The sequence below is a fragment of the Pelodiscus sinensis genome, chromosome 5 (genome assembly GCF_052426305.1).
Source record: "Pelodiscus sinensis isolate ZL-2025 chromosome 5, ASM5242630v1, whole genome shotgun sequence".
Classification (NCBI taxonomy): domain Eukaryota; kingdom Metazoa; phylum Chordata; order Testudines; family Trionychidae; genus Pelodiscus; species Pelodiscus sinensis.
Genome location: NC_143056.1, coordinates 69202297 through 69219681, shown reverse-complemented (window position 1 = coordinate 69219681; position 17385 = coordinate 69202297). Strand labels below are relative to the sequence as shown.

At 42.5% G+C, this 17385-nt stretch overlaps 1 protein-coding gene across 1 annotated transcript in view; it reads right to left on the bottom strand.

Annotated features, from left to right (window-relative positions):
* Nucleotides 1-529: 529 nt before the first annotated feature.
* The window catches only part of LOC102459020 (deubiquitinase DESI2-like), a 65449-nt gene continuing 48593 nt past the window's right edge, over nucleotides 530-17385 (bottom strand). Inside the window, exons 3-5 of the mRNA XM_089778527.1 lie at nucleotides 15655-15748; nucleotides 14469-14610; nucleotides 530-3320 (exon numbers count right to left, since the gene is read on the bottom strand). Coding sequence (XP_089634653.1) covers nucleotides 3078-3320; nucleotides 14469-14610; nucleotides 15655-15748 — 479 coding nt within the window. The 3' untranslated portion in view covers nucleotides 530-3077. The remainder of the gene's footprint in view (nucleotides 3321-14468; nucleotides 14611-15654; nucleotides 15749-17385) is intronic.

The window sequence follows — 17385 nt, the reverse complement described above, 5'->3', positions numbered from 1 at the left end:
ACAGCACTGAGAACTACAGAGGGAAAAAAGGAAGTAAAAGTAACTAGAACCAGAATGTGAAATCAACCAGTCTAATTTCACTCTCTGAGATGAAGGCAAAGTGCCCAAAATAAACAAACTGCACTGATAGGGACCAATAAATAAGATTTTAAAAACTTCATTTTAATAAGTTAAAATGCTGTTAATTACACAGGTAACTATATTGTTAATATCCTTTTTATTTCCACAGTGTCTTTTTCTTTATGCTGGTCACTGTTGATCAATTAGCTTGGACAGGGTGGGATGATAAATAGCAGTCTTGAGGTCTATAAAGCATTCTGAGCTATGAATTTGCCACAATGGTGGTTTGATTTTCTTACTGCTCCTTGCCCCCGCTGCAAACCCCGCCCCCCCCCCAAATCCCAACTTTTTATAGAGCTAACAGCTTTCACCAAATAAGTGTCCTGCAGCCTCAAGCATGTCTCCTCTCCCCATGGACGTAAATAGAGCAGGAATGCAACTTGCTTGGATTAAAATTAAACTAGTTCAGAAAAATATTTAGAGAAAATATTTCCCTAAAGGAAAGGTATGCCACTGGAGCCCTGAGTCCACATGGGACTTCAAATGTGGTGCTTCAGATGAGATCAGATGCAAGATGGCAAGTTGGGGTGATGAATGGCTGACTGTCAATCCAGGACTATTTGCTCTAAATCTGACTGCAATATTCTCTCTGTAAATGAAAGCTCTGGGATGTCTCCACTCAGTTCCTGCACATACCTGCAGTCACAAGGCTGATTTTTGGCTGAAATTCTGGGAACTTCAGAAAAATGGAGATTTCATGGCTGGCTTAGGCAGGAGTCACCGAACAGCAATTGAGAGTGCGGTGCTGTATTGTGGCAGGGTAGCAGCAGCTCTGGCAATGTCAGAATAATGGAGAATAGGGTGCTGATCCTAGTAAATCATCACAGAACAAACCAGGGTACCAGAGAATGTGATGTTGGCTCCACGCAATTACATAGAGATAGCTATGCTGAGAAAGGTGGAAGGAATAACTGACAATGCAATACAAGTTGTGGGCGCTGACTGGAGGTGGCTAAGTTTAACGGAGTTTGACTTTGGTTCTGGGCAGGGATACGAGGCTTATGAAACATTAGAAGCCTGTTATGAAGATTTCATTGTACAAATGTGCATCATTACAGGGGATGAGTTTAAACCCTAACGTAAGGATGGAATTTCTGGCCCTGGAAAGCTCCTGTACTCTGCTACCTATCCAAGAATGCAGCTGTTGTCCGTGAATGAAGTTCCGATCTTTTCACAGGGCTCTTCTGATTCCTTAATCTCTCTGGGCATGTGGATACACACAAGTACCAAACTGAGGCCATGTACATACAGACACCAGGCACATCTATGAGGAATCAAATTCAGGACTTTCAATACCAAACCCACAATCTCTATATACTTGAGCTAATGGAATAGTTTGCGTAGCTAGTTGTAATTAGCAGACTGTTGTTTCCACTCTAGCTGACCACCAGCAGGAGACCCACTCATCCACACTAGTGGCTTGATTTTCAGAGGTGCTGGGCATCTATACCTCCTCCTGCCTTCAGCTGGAGCATAGCCCTTCCTTTCAGGTCCTAAGTTAATACATAATACCCACATCCTCAGGCTCTTTTGTCTTTCTCTTCTGTGTGGTTGATGGGGGGAAAGGGACCTAGATTTTTCTTTTCCACACTCCACTAGCTGCTGAAAATAGTTTCTGGTGAGGTGATAGAATACTGGAATTGGTGCCATTACTTCCTTCTCTGTTTCCCTTTCCCCTCATAGAAACCATCATTGTGGGCATAATACATCTATAAACCAGTTCTGGGGCACCCGCCCTTGCCCCTTTTCTATACTGAAATAAGAGAATGTTATGTAATAAAAGATGCCACGGTGCAGCATCCTCAGTGCTTCCTGATGGGATCCCAAGCTGCTCACTCCATCCCAAGACAGCCTCTGAGACAGGGGAACAAGTGTAAATTCTTCAGGTTTATTCTCTGTCTAGGTAGTTTTTGCCATACTGGGTTGGCTTTAAATGGCAACTGGGTAGGTGGTTGCTAAGGGAACTATATGTTGGGTCCTGTGTTACTGTGAGGAAAGACTGAAGGAAATAGCAATCTGACTAAGGAATACCCTCTCACTCCAGAACATATGTTGCGAGAGGCAGCAGGCTAGCCAGCCAGAAGACAAATTTGCTACTTCAGTGAAAAGGAAGGGAAACAGCAAACCAGGGATGTGAAACTGGTGATTTGAGTAGGGAAACCAAAATGTCTTTGCCTAAGAGAACCAACCAACCAACCAACCAAAGGCCACCCTTGCATCTATTTAATAGCTACCCCCTCCCCCCCCCCGCGAGCATTAGCCCCGCTCACTGTTGGAACCAAATAAAAACCACCATTACACGTTTGTTTTCTAGGTAATTTTGGTATTGTTGTTGGGAGGAGGACAGTCCTCTGATCTCTTGAATCCTAACACAGAAAACTGGTGGTTGTAGAATAGCAGCACCTCTCACTTGTCCTTCAAATGATTTACAAACCCGGCAGTTACAAAAAGGAGGGGCATCAGGAGCTTGTTGCTGGTCTTAGAGATGAAAAAGTCAAGCTGAGGCTCTGCTTCCTTCATTTGGTAGGTCCAGGAGGTCTGGTGTGGGGGAGGGGCTGTCTGGGCAGAACTGGAGAGGAGAGTTATGGGCAGGAAAGAGAGGGGGAGATAAAAGAATAAAAATAGTTCCAGCCAAGGAACTTCACAGTATGGTTCCCTCCAGTCCCATGCTCTCATGCCCAGAAAGTCAGTAGTTCTCTGCAGCTCAAGGAGCATAGCGGGCTTTGGAAGGAGTGTCCAGGTTAGCCACCACACTTGTCAGCACAATGCTGTAGTTCAGAGTCATTTTGCCAAGCCACAGTAATGACAACCCTTCAAGAAGGGATCAAGAGCTCATCTCGGTTAAGGGGATTTTCCCCAATGTTCATGGGTGAAGGAAAGAAGGAGAAAGAGGAAACAAGAAAGGAACAGAAGAAACCCAGAGAGCAAGAGAAGGGAGAGAGCATAGTGGGCACAGCTCAGACCCGGGTATGTCTACAGGTTCTCGAGGTGCCTGAGGCTGAGGCAGCTGCAGAAGTGGATGGGGACTCCTCATCCGTTGTGTCTCCCTGCTCCTCTTTGTGAAGGCCGAGGCTGATGTGACTCTGCAAGGCTGCTGGGGTCAGCCACTCCTTGGGGAGGCAACTTTGGAGGAAAGGGATGCACGAGCTGAAGTAGGCAAGGCGGTTCACCCACCGGGGGATCTCCTTCCCACACAGGATCTGTGGAGCAAACAGAAAAAGGAACATGGTTACCAGCACCGAAGCATGTGCAACATGAGGCTGGGTTCCTCAGTGCTCAGAAGATTCCTGTTTGATTCCAGGATTGAGGTCACAGTCAGCCTTAAACTCAAAGTAAACTTCTTCTTGGGGTGCCTTAGGCAAACTCCCAAGTGACTGGCCAGGACAACCTGTTCCTCAATCGGCAGATTTGGGGGGAGGTGAGGAAAACTATTCCCATCCCCTCTCTCCTCTGGCATTTTGGGCATGTCTACACTAGGAAATTATTTCAAAATAACTAAATTTGAAATAACTCCCAAAATATCTATTTCAAAATAAGCTTATTCCCCAAGGAAAGCAGGAGTACAATTTTTGAAATAACCAGCCTGTTATTTTGAAATAAGCTTATTTATGTGGACACTCCACTTATTATAAACCCTTTAAAATAAGAGGGTTTATTTGGAAATAACTCCTTAGTATAGACTAGGACTTTGAGACGGTGTTCTTATTTAGGGCTCACAGATCAGAAAGTCAGTCCTGTGAGTAACGTTCAAAACAGAGCTGGTGCCATTTTCACTTTGTAATGTCAAATAAATATAAGAATGGCCATACTGGGTCAGACCAAAGGTCCATCTAGCCCAGTATCCTGTCTGCCAACAGTGGCCAATATCAGATGCCCCAGAGGGAGGGATCACAACAGGTAATCCTCACATGATCCTTCCCCTGTCACCCACCTCCGGAGAAACAGAGGCTAGGGATACCATTCCTATTCATCCTGATTTACAGCCTTTGATGGACCTAACCTCCATGAATCTGTCTAGCTTTTTTTTGAACCCTGTTAAAGTTGTAGCCTTCACCACATCCTCTGGCAAGGAGTTCCACAGGTTGACTGTGCTCTGAGTGAAGAAAAACTTCCTTTTGTTTGTTTTAAACCTGCTGCCTATTAATTTCATTTGGTGACCCCTAGTTCTTTTATTGTGGGAATGTGTAAATAACTTTTCCTTATTCACTTTTTCCATATCAGTCATGATTTTATAGACCTCTATCATACTCCCCCTTTGTCTCCTCTTTTCTAAGATGAAAAGTACAAGTTTTTTTAATCTTTCTTCATATGGGACCTGATCCAAACCCCTAATAATTTTTGTTGCCCTTTTCTGAACCTTTTCCAATGCCAATATATCTTTTTTGAGATGAGGCAACCACAGCTGTACACAGTATTCAAGATGTGGGAGTACCATTGTTTTATATAGAGTCAACAAAATATTTTCTGTCTTATTCCCTATACCTTTTTGACTGCTAACATTCTATTTGCTTTTTTGACTGCCACTGCACACTGAGTGGCTGTTTTCAGAGAACTATCTACATTGACTGCAAGATCCAAATGAATTGGACAGACATTGGCCTGAACTTCATTAAGCTGACAGTTGGCCCTAGCCATGAGAATGGATGATTGTGAGAAATTATTCTATCTGCTCCCCATTTTCTGTAATGTTGATGCAGTTTGGTTGATTAATCTATAAAGCAGATTTATATCTTCTTGGAAAGTGAATATATAAAGTGAGGGGCCTATTTCTGAAAAGCACTAGATCATGAAGCCTCTAGAGAATTAGCGCTAGAAAAAGAGCAGCAGAAGGAAGGAGTGGTTGGAGAGGCTATTTTGTTTGATTCCTTTTGCTAAGCAGCTCAGAAAGCTGTCACAATTGCTCCTGCTGCTCCCTGCGTGGAAATGATTCTGGAGCTTTGCTTTTATTAGCTTTTTCACAGAGCAAATCAATCAAGCCAGGAGGAACTGTAAAACTTACTTTAGAATATATGGGCATCAGGCCCTAACTTGCTAGTTAGGGCAGTTTATTCTGCTTGAGGGCAACAATAAAGCTTAAGGGTACGTCTACACTGCACTCTAAAATTGAAATAAGATATGCAATTTGCACATATTGAAATAAGATATTCAGTTTGCAAGTTCGAATGCCTACATTAGCCACCCTAGTTCGGACTAGGGGGCTGGTGTAGACATACCCTTAGAAACATGCCAGCCTGGGTCTTCTCCCTTACTGAACCTGCCTTGTTACTATTCCACCATGGAACAGGAATCTTGACAAGGCACCAAAGGGGACTTCAGGAAACCCTAACAATAGTACAACCTTTTCCTTAGGTTTAAACTGCCTGCTTTGCAATGGGGTTTGGCCGAAGTGTCCAGAGGTAATAGAACAAACCAGATTTTAATGAGATTAGACCAATGGAACTTAATTAAAGCTGTACCAGGAAAATGAAGAGGAAGATTGACTACTTGGAAATTCTGCCCATTGAGGCTCTCCAGACACAGCAATCAGTTACAAACATTACATCAGGAAAACATCTCATCCAACTAGATGGCCAGACACTGTTTCTAGCAATGTAACCCTTTCCTAGGCATCACATAAGCCAGACAACGAGACATACTTTTTTCCCCTAAAAGGGGCATTTCTTTCTGTGAAGGGATATGTACAATTGCTTTGAGACCCACAGTTAACCTGTCTTGGGTCAGAAATACTAGTCTTGATTTCTAGATCAAGATGAACACCCATCAACCTTTCAAAAGGTACCTGCTGGCTTCCCTAGGAAACTGGAAATAAACTTAAAAATGGATTTGGATTCCAGTCAGACTTTGCAGAGTCCCTGGGATCAAGATTATTGACAAGTGGATGAAATAAGGAATGCTGTCTCCTTCCAGTTTGTCTGAGCCTTTGAGCAGGCAGTTGCGGTTCCTAGCTGACTCAGCTAATGGGGGCAGGGAGCCTTGTTGTGTTTGGGAAGTCCTTTAAGTTGACTAAAACACAGGAAACTAGGAGAGCCGGATCAAATTGGACTGGACTCTAAAGATGTAGCATGTGGATGCTTAAGCAATCGTCTGAGAGAGAATACAGCTTCAGTGATAGGATTGAGAGACTTTAAGTTACTAATATACCTTTCAAATGTGCCTTCATTTAAGGAACATCACCCACTTTAGTCTCAATTTTACCAATTTTCCATACAAAATATGGTACCCCTCATTTTTATTGCTGAAAACTGTTTGTATCCATAGTAAAGACTGATGAGATTGTGATTTTAAGAGTTTTTGGCGCCAAAAGAAAAAATTCTGCTTCAAGTTTCTTGCTTCACAGAGTCTTTTTATGTCCCTCATTTAGTATCTGAATCAAACAGTGTGCCCTTTAATTGCCCTGTGGGCATTTAAGTAGTACAATTACTAGAGAAAAAGTCCCAAATACACATCACCATTCACTGGTGTTGGCCCTAGACTGTTACCCACATTCTGCATTCAAGTTGGAGCTATTCCTCTTGCTCCACTACATTTTGGTGCCATGGCAGCTCTCATTGCCATGCTCCTACAGACAGAGATTCAACATTGTGGGCTAGTTGGGAATGAGAGGCATTTCTTATCCCTGTGTATGCCATTGATATTCCTGCATCTTCCCTCATCTCCTTTCTGGGTTAATGGCTCACACTAAAACCTGCACACTCCACGCCTTGCACCCATTTGAGACAGGAATCTTCTGTAGTGGCTGTGTGTACTCACTGCCACCACGAGGGAGCATTTTACAACCAAGAAGTTGGCATTCCCTTTACTGGAATTTCTTCTGTGGTCTGTGGCTAAGAGTTGCAAATGTCTCCACTGCTGTCTGGTAAGCCAAGTGGAAACACAATTCAGACATATAGAACAAAAGCCAAAAGTGATGGAGAGATGGGAACTGACAGTCTGCAATCTATTTCTGGGGAGCTGTCAAGTCCACACTAGTGTGTCAGCTCCCCAATCTACAAGTGATGCAGGAAATAGAAAGAACCTCTAAGCATTTGAAATCAGGCTTGTTTCCCATTCCCATCCTCCAAAGCATCTGAGAGCTGAATCCATTTAAATGAAGGCAAATAGAGATACATAAGCATCCACCATATGCTTAAAGCATGTCATATTGCTGGCAGCTGCATCCTTTACTCCTGCTGAAACTAACAGCGGCATAATTTGATCCACATATACCAGAAATGTTACTTTACAGGCAATAGAAGAGTGATGAAAGGTGTGATAAAAACATTTGAAATAATGCAATGGGAAACTATCATCCCTGACTGGTACTATGCACCCAACAATGGTTCCCTAAATATCACTGATATTTAGGTTTAGACTAATATCCCAAATATCACAGGGGTATTTGAAATGTACTGGGGACCTAAGCATGAGAATGGGGATAAAGACGGAACACAGTTAGCAGGAGGGTGAGAGAAGCGCCACAAGAATGATTAAAGGATTAGAAAAATCTTCCTTAAAGTGATCAACCCAAAGAACTCAATCAATGTAAAAGCTTCAGAGGGGTAGCCAAGTTAGTCTGTAACTAGAAAAACATAAACTACAAATAGCCTAGCAGCACCTCACAGACTAACAAAACATGTAGATGGCATCGTGAGCTTTCGTGGGCACAGCCCACTTCTTCAGATGACTGGAGTACTGGGTTGTGCCCACAAAAGCTCATGATACCATCTACACGTTTTGTTAGTCTTTAAGGTGCTACTACACTATTCATTGTTTAAGTTTTTCAGTCTATTTAGTTTAACAAAGAGAAGGTTAAGTGGCGATTCTATTACAGGCTAGAAGTGCCTACGTGAGAATAATGGGCTCTTCAGTCTAGCAAAGAAGGTATCAGATGATCCAATGGCTGGAGGTTGAAGCCAGACAAATTAAACCTGGAAATACATTTTTAACAGTGAGGGTCATTAACCCTCGGAACAATTTTTGAGGTTCATGGTGGATTCTCCATCACTGGTACCTTTTTAATCAAGACTGGGTGAGTTTCTAAAAGCTCAGCTCTAGGAATGATTACCCAGAAGTTCTCTGGCCAGTGTTATACAGGAGGTCAGACTAGATGAGCACAATGGTTCCTTCTGACCTTAGAATCTATGAATCAGTGGCAAGTAACAGACCACAGGATCTTCTGCTCAGTTACGCGTCTCAGCTCCATATCCCCAATGGCAAGAGATTGGAAACGAGATGGGGAGGGTTTCAAGTTACAACACAGAATTATTTCCCAGATGTCTGCTAGTAGGTCTTCCCCACATGTTCAGGATCTAACTGATCATCATATTTGGGGTCTGGAAGAAATTTTCTGTCAGATCACATTGGCAGAGATGCTGGTGGAGTTTCACCTTCCTCTGCAGCATGGGGCATGAGTTACTTGCTGGTTTGAACTAGATTTTCTGTAACTTGAAATATTTAAATCAAGATTTGAGGACTTTAGTAACTCAGCCAGAAGTTATGGGCCTACTACAGGATTGGGTGGGTGAGGTTCTGTGGCCTACAATGTATAGGTCAGAGCAGATGGTCATTGTAGTCACTTCTGGTCTTCATGCCTATGAGTAAACTAAACAGCTCTAATCTTTTTAATCTCGTGATATGTCGGCTGTTCCATACCCTTAATCATCTTTGTTGCCCTTCTCTGAACAATTTATCTTTTAATTATTTTCATTGGTCTCAGAGAATCACTCAGTGCAACCAAGAGTGGAAAGGATAGCAATGAAAGAATAATCTCAGGGTTTTATATAGCGTTTTTCATCCCAAGGAATCCTAAAATGCTTCATAAACATTTAAACTAACATAGAAGCCATTCCTAGAAATCTGCTCATTTTATCACTTTAATGTAGCCAAACTGGAAATAAAACAGCTGCTATATTCAACAGCAAAACTACACAACCTTGCGGCAGGAAATAAAGAAAAATCACATTCAATTGATACTGCAAGAGGAATTTATGGATACAGAATGGCTGTGTCTAGACTGCATCCCTTTTCTGTAAAAGGGATGCAAATTAGACACATTGCAATTGCAAATGAAGCGGGGATTTAAATCCTCCCCGCTTCATTTGCATAAAAATGGCTGCCGCTTTTTTCTGGCTCGGAGCTTTGCCGGAAAAAAGCGCCAGTCTAGACGCGGATCTTTTGGGAAATAAAGCCTTTTCCGAAAGATCCCTTATTCCTCTTAAAATAAGGGATCTTTCGGAAAAGGCTTTATTTTCCGAAAGCAAACACTTTAAACAGAGTTACTGACTTCACACAGGCATATGTGAATGATGTTTGGCCCAACAGCTGTCAAGGATTCTCTGCCTATGCCCCAAGAGACATGACCTGGGTGAATTGACTGAATCAGCCTTTTCTACTTGACCCCATTATTTAATAAAAGCCACAGCAGAAGAGTTTCACAACAACTGTAAGACAGATAAATAACTCGAGCCTTTGAGGCTTCTACAAGATGCAGAAGGTGGTGACCTTTTCTGTGACACTTCAGATAAATTACGCATACAAATCAGAAAGAAAATCATTCCCTTTTCAAGAGCAGAGAGCTAAGAACCAATAAATGAACTGAGCATTAGCTCTTCTGTCACTGCAGCCCACTTCCAACATGAATGCCCTTTCAGGTTAAAACAAGTGTGTGGTTCTCAATCCGGTACCTAATTATAGGGTTATCAGCTCGAGGTTCTGTCATCAAAAGGGACAGTTTGGAGCAGCCATGCATGATCTGTCATAAGGATCACAGAGCACACTTTTGTACATTTTAAAAGCACCTCTGCCCTAGAAGAATTTAGAAAGAAACCAGATTATTAACAACAACACAGAGGCTTCAGAGGGTTAGCCGAGGTAGTCTGTAACTGGAAAAACTTTAAAAAAACCTGAATAGTCTAGCAGCTAACTAACAAAACATGTAGATAGTATAATGAGCTTTTGTGGGTACAAATCACTTCTTAACACAGCAGTTTTCTTGCACATTCACATCAGAAAATCCCCACTGGAGGCTGCTATAGTCACTAATTTCTCACTCCCTTCTCAGATGAACTATTAAGTTCTCTCTAGGGTCAGCTATGTGTGATCTGGATTGCACCTAGAATCATTTAGATGCCTAATATGTGGATGCAAGTGTCATCTAAATGACAACAACTATATCCAGTTATTTGCATCTACAAACAACTGTGGGCATGAAGCCTCAAGCCATTCTGAGGCCTTGTTAACAGTAAATCTGTCCCACTCTAATTAGAGAGAGGTTAAAACTCAACACACTTACACACCCACCCACATCTTAACTCCTCAACTATTGAGTGTTCAGACACTGTAACTAAATCTGAATGTTGTAGCTCAAACTCATCTCAGATTGAACTGGCTTCTGTCTGAGGGACTCAATCGGCTGGGCCCCAAAAATAGGAAGAGTGGGTGCTTTATTAGGATGGAACTCAGAACCTAGCACATCCTCCCTGGAGAGAACAGAGCTCCTACTCCTTCCTGTCCTCTCTTTGGGTAACATGACCTTTGGCTGCATAACATGCCATGGAGTCTGCCTTCAGTCCATAGGACCAGATGGTAGCTTCCAAACTTCCAGCCAAAGGCAACATCTGTATAGATACTAATTAACAGAGCCACAGCCAAAGGAGGAAATTAAGAAGGCTAAACACAGTCATCTAGCACATGGCTGTCCATCTGACCCGCAAGGCCCGCCAGCTGTGGTTGTGAAAACTAATGCTAACTCTTGCATTGCCAATTGGCTTGTGGTCAGTATCAACTCACTCCTTTTGGATGAGAGAGTTCTTTCCCTAGCTTCATAGTGCTACCCCTGATTTTGTCTGCTTTGGGAGCACCACAAGCTGTGATCTCATCAGATATCCCTACAAGCACTGACCAGACAAGAAATAATATTAATAATAGAATCAGGAGTAATACCTAACTCTTATCTTGCATTTCTTATAAGTAGATCTGAAAGTGCTGGTAAAAGGTGATCAGTATCATTATTCCCATTGTATAGATGGGGAAACTGTGGCAGAGAACAGTGAAGAGACTTGCCCAAGATTACCCAGCAGCAGTACCAGGAATATGTCCAGTAGGTGACACTGCTTCCAACAAATGCCAGGGGTGCTATAGGAAGTGGTGTTGGTTATTCAGTAAGTAGCAGTCTTCCCTCCATGTCAGAAGTAAGCTAATGCCAGCCATGGTGTAAGTAAGCAGTACTCTGGAAAGTGCCATCTCTTTGATGAGGGGTAGCAAGAAAGATCCTGACCACATGTACCTACTTGAGCTTTCTAGGGATTTTTTGCATGGGACTGTGTGTTCAACCTGGTGCCCCTAGTCAAAGTCCAGGCTGAGTGAGTACTTGCATTCTGCTGGCCTAAATCCCAACATCAAAATGTTCTTGGATATTCTTCTTTACTTCTAGTCCTTCAGTTTTACATGATGTAGCTATGCATTATTAAACAGAGCCTATGTTCTACCTCAGATGACGAGAAGCCTTTCTGGGGGTGTGGCTGGATAAGAACAGAGAGGGATAGGGATGGATAAAAGCAAAGGGGGTGAATAAGTGGGAAGTACCTCGTCTCGTAGCGGGGGGGAGGGGGCGAGGAACAGAAGCCAAGTGATAAGGGCTTGAATAAGGAGAGGAGAGCTAAAGGCAAGGTGAGGTAGGAGCACAGAAGGATGGTAAGTGGAAATTTAGGGGTAGATAAGAGCAGAAGGGCTATAGCTGGGATGTGATGGATAGGAGTATGGGGTAAGACACACATGCTGGAGGTGCAGGGTCAGAAGTTTCTGTAACAACTAAGTACATACACATTCAGAAATTGAACCCAGGAGTCCCAAGTCTCTAAATTGTCTGTTCCCGAATAATATCGGTGAAACCCACTGGCAAAGCATGTTTCTCAGCCATCTTCCACTGACTGATGCATATAGAGGATAACAGCTAACTACTGTTATTAGAAACTGCCTTATGCTGTGTATGCAAAGATCCAAAACCTGCTAACAACTCCTGTGGGTAATCAGTATGGTCCCACATGATGGAATTTGGTTTTTTTTTATTATTTGTTTAATAGAAGTTACAACAAAACATACATGAAAAAGAATATTAAGATTGCAAAATCAAGCACTCACAAATTAGGAAATGCCAAAATTAAAGTTGTCTGTGCAACCTTAATTTATCCCTTTTGTGTGTATGCAATTTGAGAAAGAAATAACATTAACGAAAATACAGACCTTATATAAACTTTAATTATTTTTAGTTTAAATGGGATTTACCCTGAGAAGCTTTAAAGTAACCTTTCCCCTAGTAGATTGACATTTCCAAAGAGATAAGCTGCATGACCTGTCACCCAGTTTTAAAATAAGGCGGCTGCCAAATTACCATGTCTATACCAGAAACGACAGAGCCATCTGTCAGAAGATGTCCACATGTATTGCTGAGAGGCTGGTGTTTTTGCTAGGGTTTTTGCAACCAGCTTTTTTTACTGAATTTTGCTCCCTCATTTTCTGTAAGTGGTGCAAGATGTGAGCAAAGGCCTTCTCTCCCAAAGGAGGCAGGCAAGGGAGCAGGAAAGTTAAACTTCCTTTAAAGAGGCTCCTGTGCTTCTTCTATTTAAGATCTTTGAGGGGACAAACTCACAGTGCTTGTAGTATGCAACAATATATTTTTTTAATTGCTGGCATATGTAGGGCTTTGTCAAACTGATGCTGGCATAAAATATCTAACTCTGATCCAATTGTCCATGCTGTCAGGAGTCAAGATGTACTTCTCACCTGATCTGCACAAAGACATCAGGAGTAGATGCTGTAAGGTGGAGTGAGAGAATTGCAAACCATAAACATGAAGGTTAAAGCCAAGAGCCTTTGCCCATCAGCTCAACAAGTAAGCCAAAGGAAGACTGACACTCCTGGGATACAAAGTAGGCCGCTTTTGGGGAAAGAAAGTGAAGATAACAACAGGATATGCCAACTTCTGCCCAATCTCCCAGGATGAAGCACATCATCATTATCTAGCTTCCTGACTGCAGCTCCAGCTCCTATTCCAAGTGAGTAAAAAGACTTTGAGAGCTAGAGTCTAAACCCTGTTATCTTAAGTATTTTACTTTTTTCTATTTTTGTCTTATTTTATAACTGGAATTCACCCCCAAACTTTTTAACATTTCAGAGTCTGAAAGCATGGCTGTGTGTATGCGTTTGTGTATGAATTCCTAGAAAGTTCACAAACCTGACTCAGTCTCTTAAAAGCTATTTATTGTAATTTACAATACAGTTGTAAATTACATGAGCACACACAATTTTCCCACAGGTCCCCTGCCTCATTTAGCGCACAGAATGGACCTGTGTAGTGACAGAGACTTTGGTCTATAGAACGCCTGCTTTATTTGTTGCAGAAGTGGGGAGGTGCATAGTGAATTAGACGGGAGGTTGCAGGAAGAGAAAAGGAAGTCTCACAATTAAGGCACCTGACAGGTGCCCTGGATGGAAAATTGCTGAGTGCTCACAGCCATAACTGAAGTCAATGAAGCTATGCTTTGACTGTATGGAGGGCTCTATAATGCTAAATCACATCCTGGGAGTCTCAAGTTGGGCATCCAAAATTAGGAGACACTTTTTTTTACCATAGTCTCTCTGTGCTTCAGCTCCCCATCTGTAAAATGGAGATAAGGGTGTTGTGAACATAAATTCATGAATGTGTGTGAAGCACTTGCATACTACAGCGCTGAGTGTCATAGAAACATCCATGAGGAAATCTGTAAGTCGGTCTTCAGTGTGGGGTTCAGGAGGTGTGTGGTAAATAAGACTTGGGCTCACACATAGAATGTGGAGGATAAAAAGAAATATTGATTAACTGCCCATTTGCTGAATGAGACTGGGGTCCTGTGGAAAAATAACCGTCTTTAATTACATACTCACATGCTACCATAAGGCAAATGCATGGGTGGGTGGGGGAGCTGACTTAAGGTTGCATGGGCAATTTAAGATTGCACATAATTTTTAAAAGCTTTTACATGCTGCCTAGGTATGGCCTTCCAGTTCCTGTTCTGTGGCCAACACAATGAGCCAGGTGGCAGGTACCTCTGATCTACAGCACTATTTCATCTCCCACATTTTTCCCCAGATATATAAGTTATAGACAGGCAATAGGGTCAATAGCTACTTGTGATTAACCTGTGTATTGGACCTCACTAGCACTCTGACTGCTTTTGAAATCTTAAGAACAGCAAAGGGCTGCTGCAGCTTCACAAAGAGGGTTAAAAGCAGAGATCAGAGATTTGATTATGGCTGTGCTAGCCCTAGTTCCCACATGAGTGCTGCCAATGGTCTTAAAGCAGTACATAAAGGTAGAAAATAGCTGTGCTGACCTCTGCCAGGGCGGTGGAGAAGTGATTGCAGTTCTTGTGCATGAGATGGTACGCGTTGCCCTTGTACTCCTTGCCCAGCTCCTCCATAATCTTATCCACATCCTCTTCTGTGAAGTCTGTGGTGCCCAAGGCAACGGACTCTCTAGTTTAAAAAACAAAATAGGAAACATGGAAAGACACAGTGAAAAAGGCTGAATGGACACAGAAGAAAAAGAGAGAAAACAAGACATTGGCAAGACGTTTGGGCTTTACATTTGGTGGTATTGGTTTACATGTACCTAGTGCTGGTGAAAAGTTCCAGAATGACAACGCTGTAAGCTAATGTCCTCTATTTAGCCACAAAAACAGGTGCAGGCCAGGCAGCAATGCTGAGACTTTCTATATACACTACCCTGCAAAACTGCCTCAACTCTGAACTGCAGGGACCAGTTCTTTACCCATTCAGTCCTGGGCCCATCAACTGAGACTGCCAGTTAGGGTGGTGGATTTTGTCATGTGTACATCTGACACTAGGAACTGTATTGAAAGTTCTCATTTGACATAGGCCTTGATCTCAGAGGGTAAAATCATCGAGTCAGTTCATGTTTTCTGAGCCAGATATGAATCCAGAGAAAACAGGCTCCATCTTGCATTAACTGAGTCACAGTCTCAAAGTCTGATCACTTTGAATATTTTATAATGGAGCATCTAAAATTCTCCCTCTTCTGCTCTAAAAAGTAATATATTCCCATGCTGTCAAAATCGGAACAGACGAGAGAGAAAACTTCCATTAGCTCCTGTTTTTGTGGAAAGTGTATAAAGCAACATGTGATATTCTTGTGCTCCTGTTGGCTTTGCAGCAGTTACCAAGGTACTAGTCTCAGAATTTGGCTGAGTGGCAAAACTAGAGCACAAAAGAAAACTACGAAATTAAAAAGAACTGTGTTCATGTCAAACTGCACTTGAAAATAGGAGGAGGAAAATGCTCTGGGCACTTTCTCAAATGTACTGTCCCACATCCAAGTGCACAACTTTCACATACACCAAGAGTCCTGTTGGACTGCTTCATGTCAGGAGAAATCTGGTGGGTGTGGGAGCAGGAAATGGGAAGATGAGACTCGAAATGGCAAGGCAGGACTTATCTGCTGACCCTAAATAGGCTCATTGATAACTGCAAGATGAGCGGTGTGTGGTAAAGGGCCCTTACTTGAACTTAAAGGTCTCGCCAAGCTCTACCGCACTGCCGGGTGTGATCTCGAAAATCCCACTGAAAGGGTAAGGATGCCCTCCATAGGCAAATTCTGACAAAGGAAAAAACAGACTGTGAGTAATCAGATGAATGCTTTACCAAGGAAAAGTCCAGGTGTAATTAGCAGGTGTAATGACATTAGAGCCACTGCCAGAGTCAGTTTCAGACAGACACTAAAATCCATCCTTCAAGTCCAGTTACATATAAGCCCCAGAATACCCACACAACCCCAGTTCCTGATTATATTCCATAGTCCGAAGGACCTAGGCAATCCTGGTGTGGAGCTTTCTGAGCCTGCCTGAGTGGATGTGGTCAGCAAGCCAAAGTGGCAGCAAATTACTACGGTGAAGAAACCCTAAATTAATATGGGAAGTTGATGGGACTGACACCCAGTTAAGAAAGCTCTTCCATTTTTCAGTACAGCAGAGGGTTACCAAACACTGCACAGTGGAAGGACTCATAAGCATTGCCATCAGAACTTGCAATATTACTTTATGTTCCTTCTCTGGTTTCTTAGTATAGCATCATCCAGAGTATCTTCCACTCTTTCCAAGCCTTGCAGAATCCCATTCCTTTTCCATGTTGGTGACCCTGACTGGAAGGCAACAAAGAGTGAAAAGTTCTGAATGGCTTTGCAGAAAGATTGGTGCTGTTGGAATGGAGAGGAGCTTGGCTGAAACCTAGTGAAGAAAGCATTGTTGCATTCATTGACCTGAGAATAGTATCTTCTCTGGTGAGGAGAATATCCTTTCCCCTCCTTGCTGTTTCACTGAGCTTTAGATCTGTGCTAATAGTTTCCCCCCTGGCCTCATAACACTACAAGGGCACATCCTGGTGATTCATTACTGTCCTTTATCATGCCATTCCTCTCCAGCCTATCCAGTGCTTTCACTTCCAGGAACAGTGGGATGCGAACTCTCCCAGGAGTACTGCACACATCAGGTACATCCCCTCCTCCAGTGAGGAAACATTAGTCATTCTCACTTGTACTCCTTGATAGCTTTGCTTTGATAGCTGAACTGCTAACATCCCTGTTTCCTATACTACTTGTACGGACATCCACCAGTGGCTTCTAGGCACAACACCATTAATAACAATCTGTCCTGCACTTTCCCCAGCCAAGCCTGCTACTGTTCAGTCCAGGAACTCAACAATGGCTCTTAAGAATGCTAAGGATGCCTCTTTTCCCCTTATCCTGCATGGCATTTTTTCATTTCTTCTTCTTGTTCGTTCCTTCGACTGCTACCTTGCTGAGTGACTTGCATTTTCACTAATTCAGGTGGCCATATCAGCTGTACCATCTTGTTCCAAAGGAGCTTAGATATGTGATTTTTTGAGAGCTCCTTGTTTTAAATCCCAAGTACTAGATGATCTCTTATGTGCTCTCCTTGACGCATACTAGAGTAATTATGCTCTGCTTGTTCATAAAAGACCTTTAGAAATGCCATAAAAGCATAACCGTTTATATATTACATTCCTTTTTGGAATTAAATACTCATCACCCTTTTAAAAAGCCACATAATAGCTACTCTTATGGCTTCCTCTGTGAAGGAAAGTGATTTCGAAACATCTTTAGCTTTACTCTCCACTGCATAAATTAATGAGCTGACTTGTATTTTACCAAAGACTCTGTGGTAAGCTTCAATATCTCGTGAAGACTAGTGCTCCTTCCTCTTATGACAATCCATG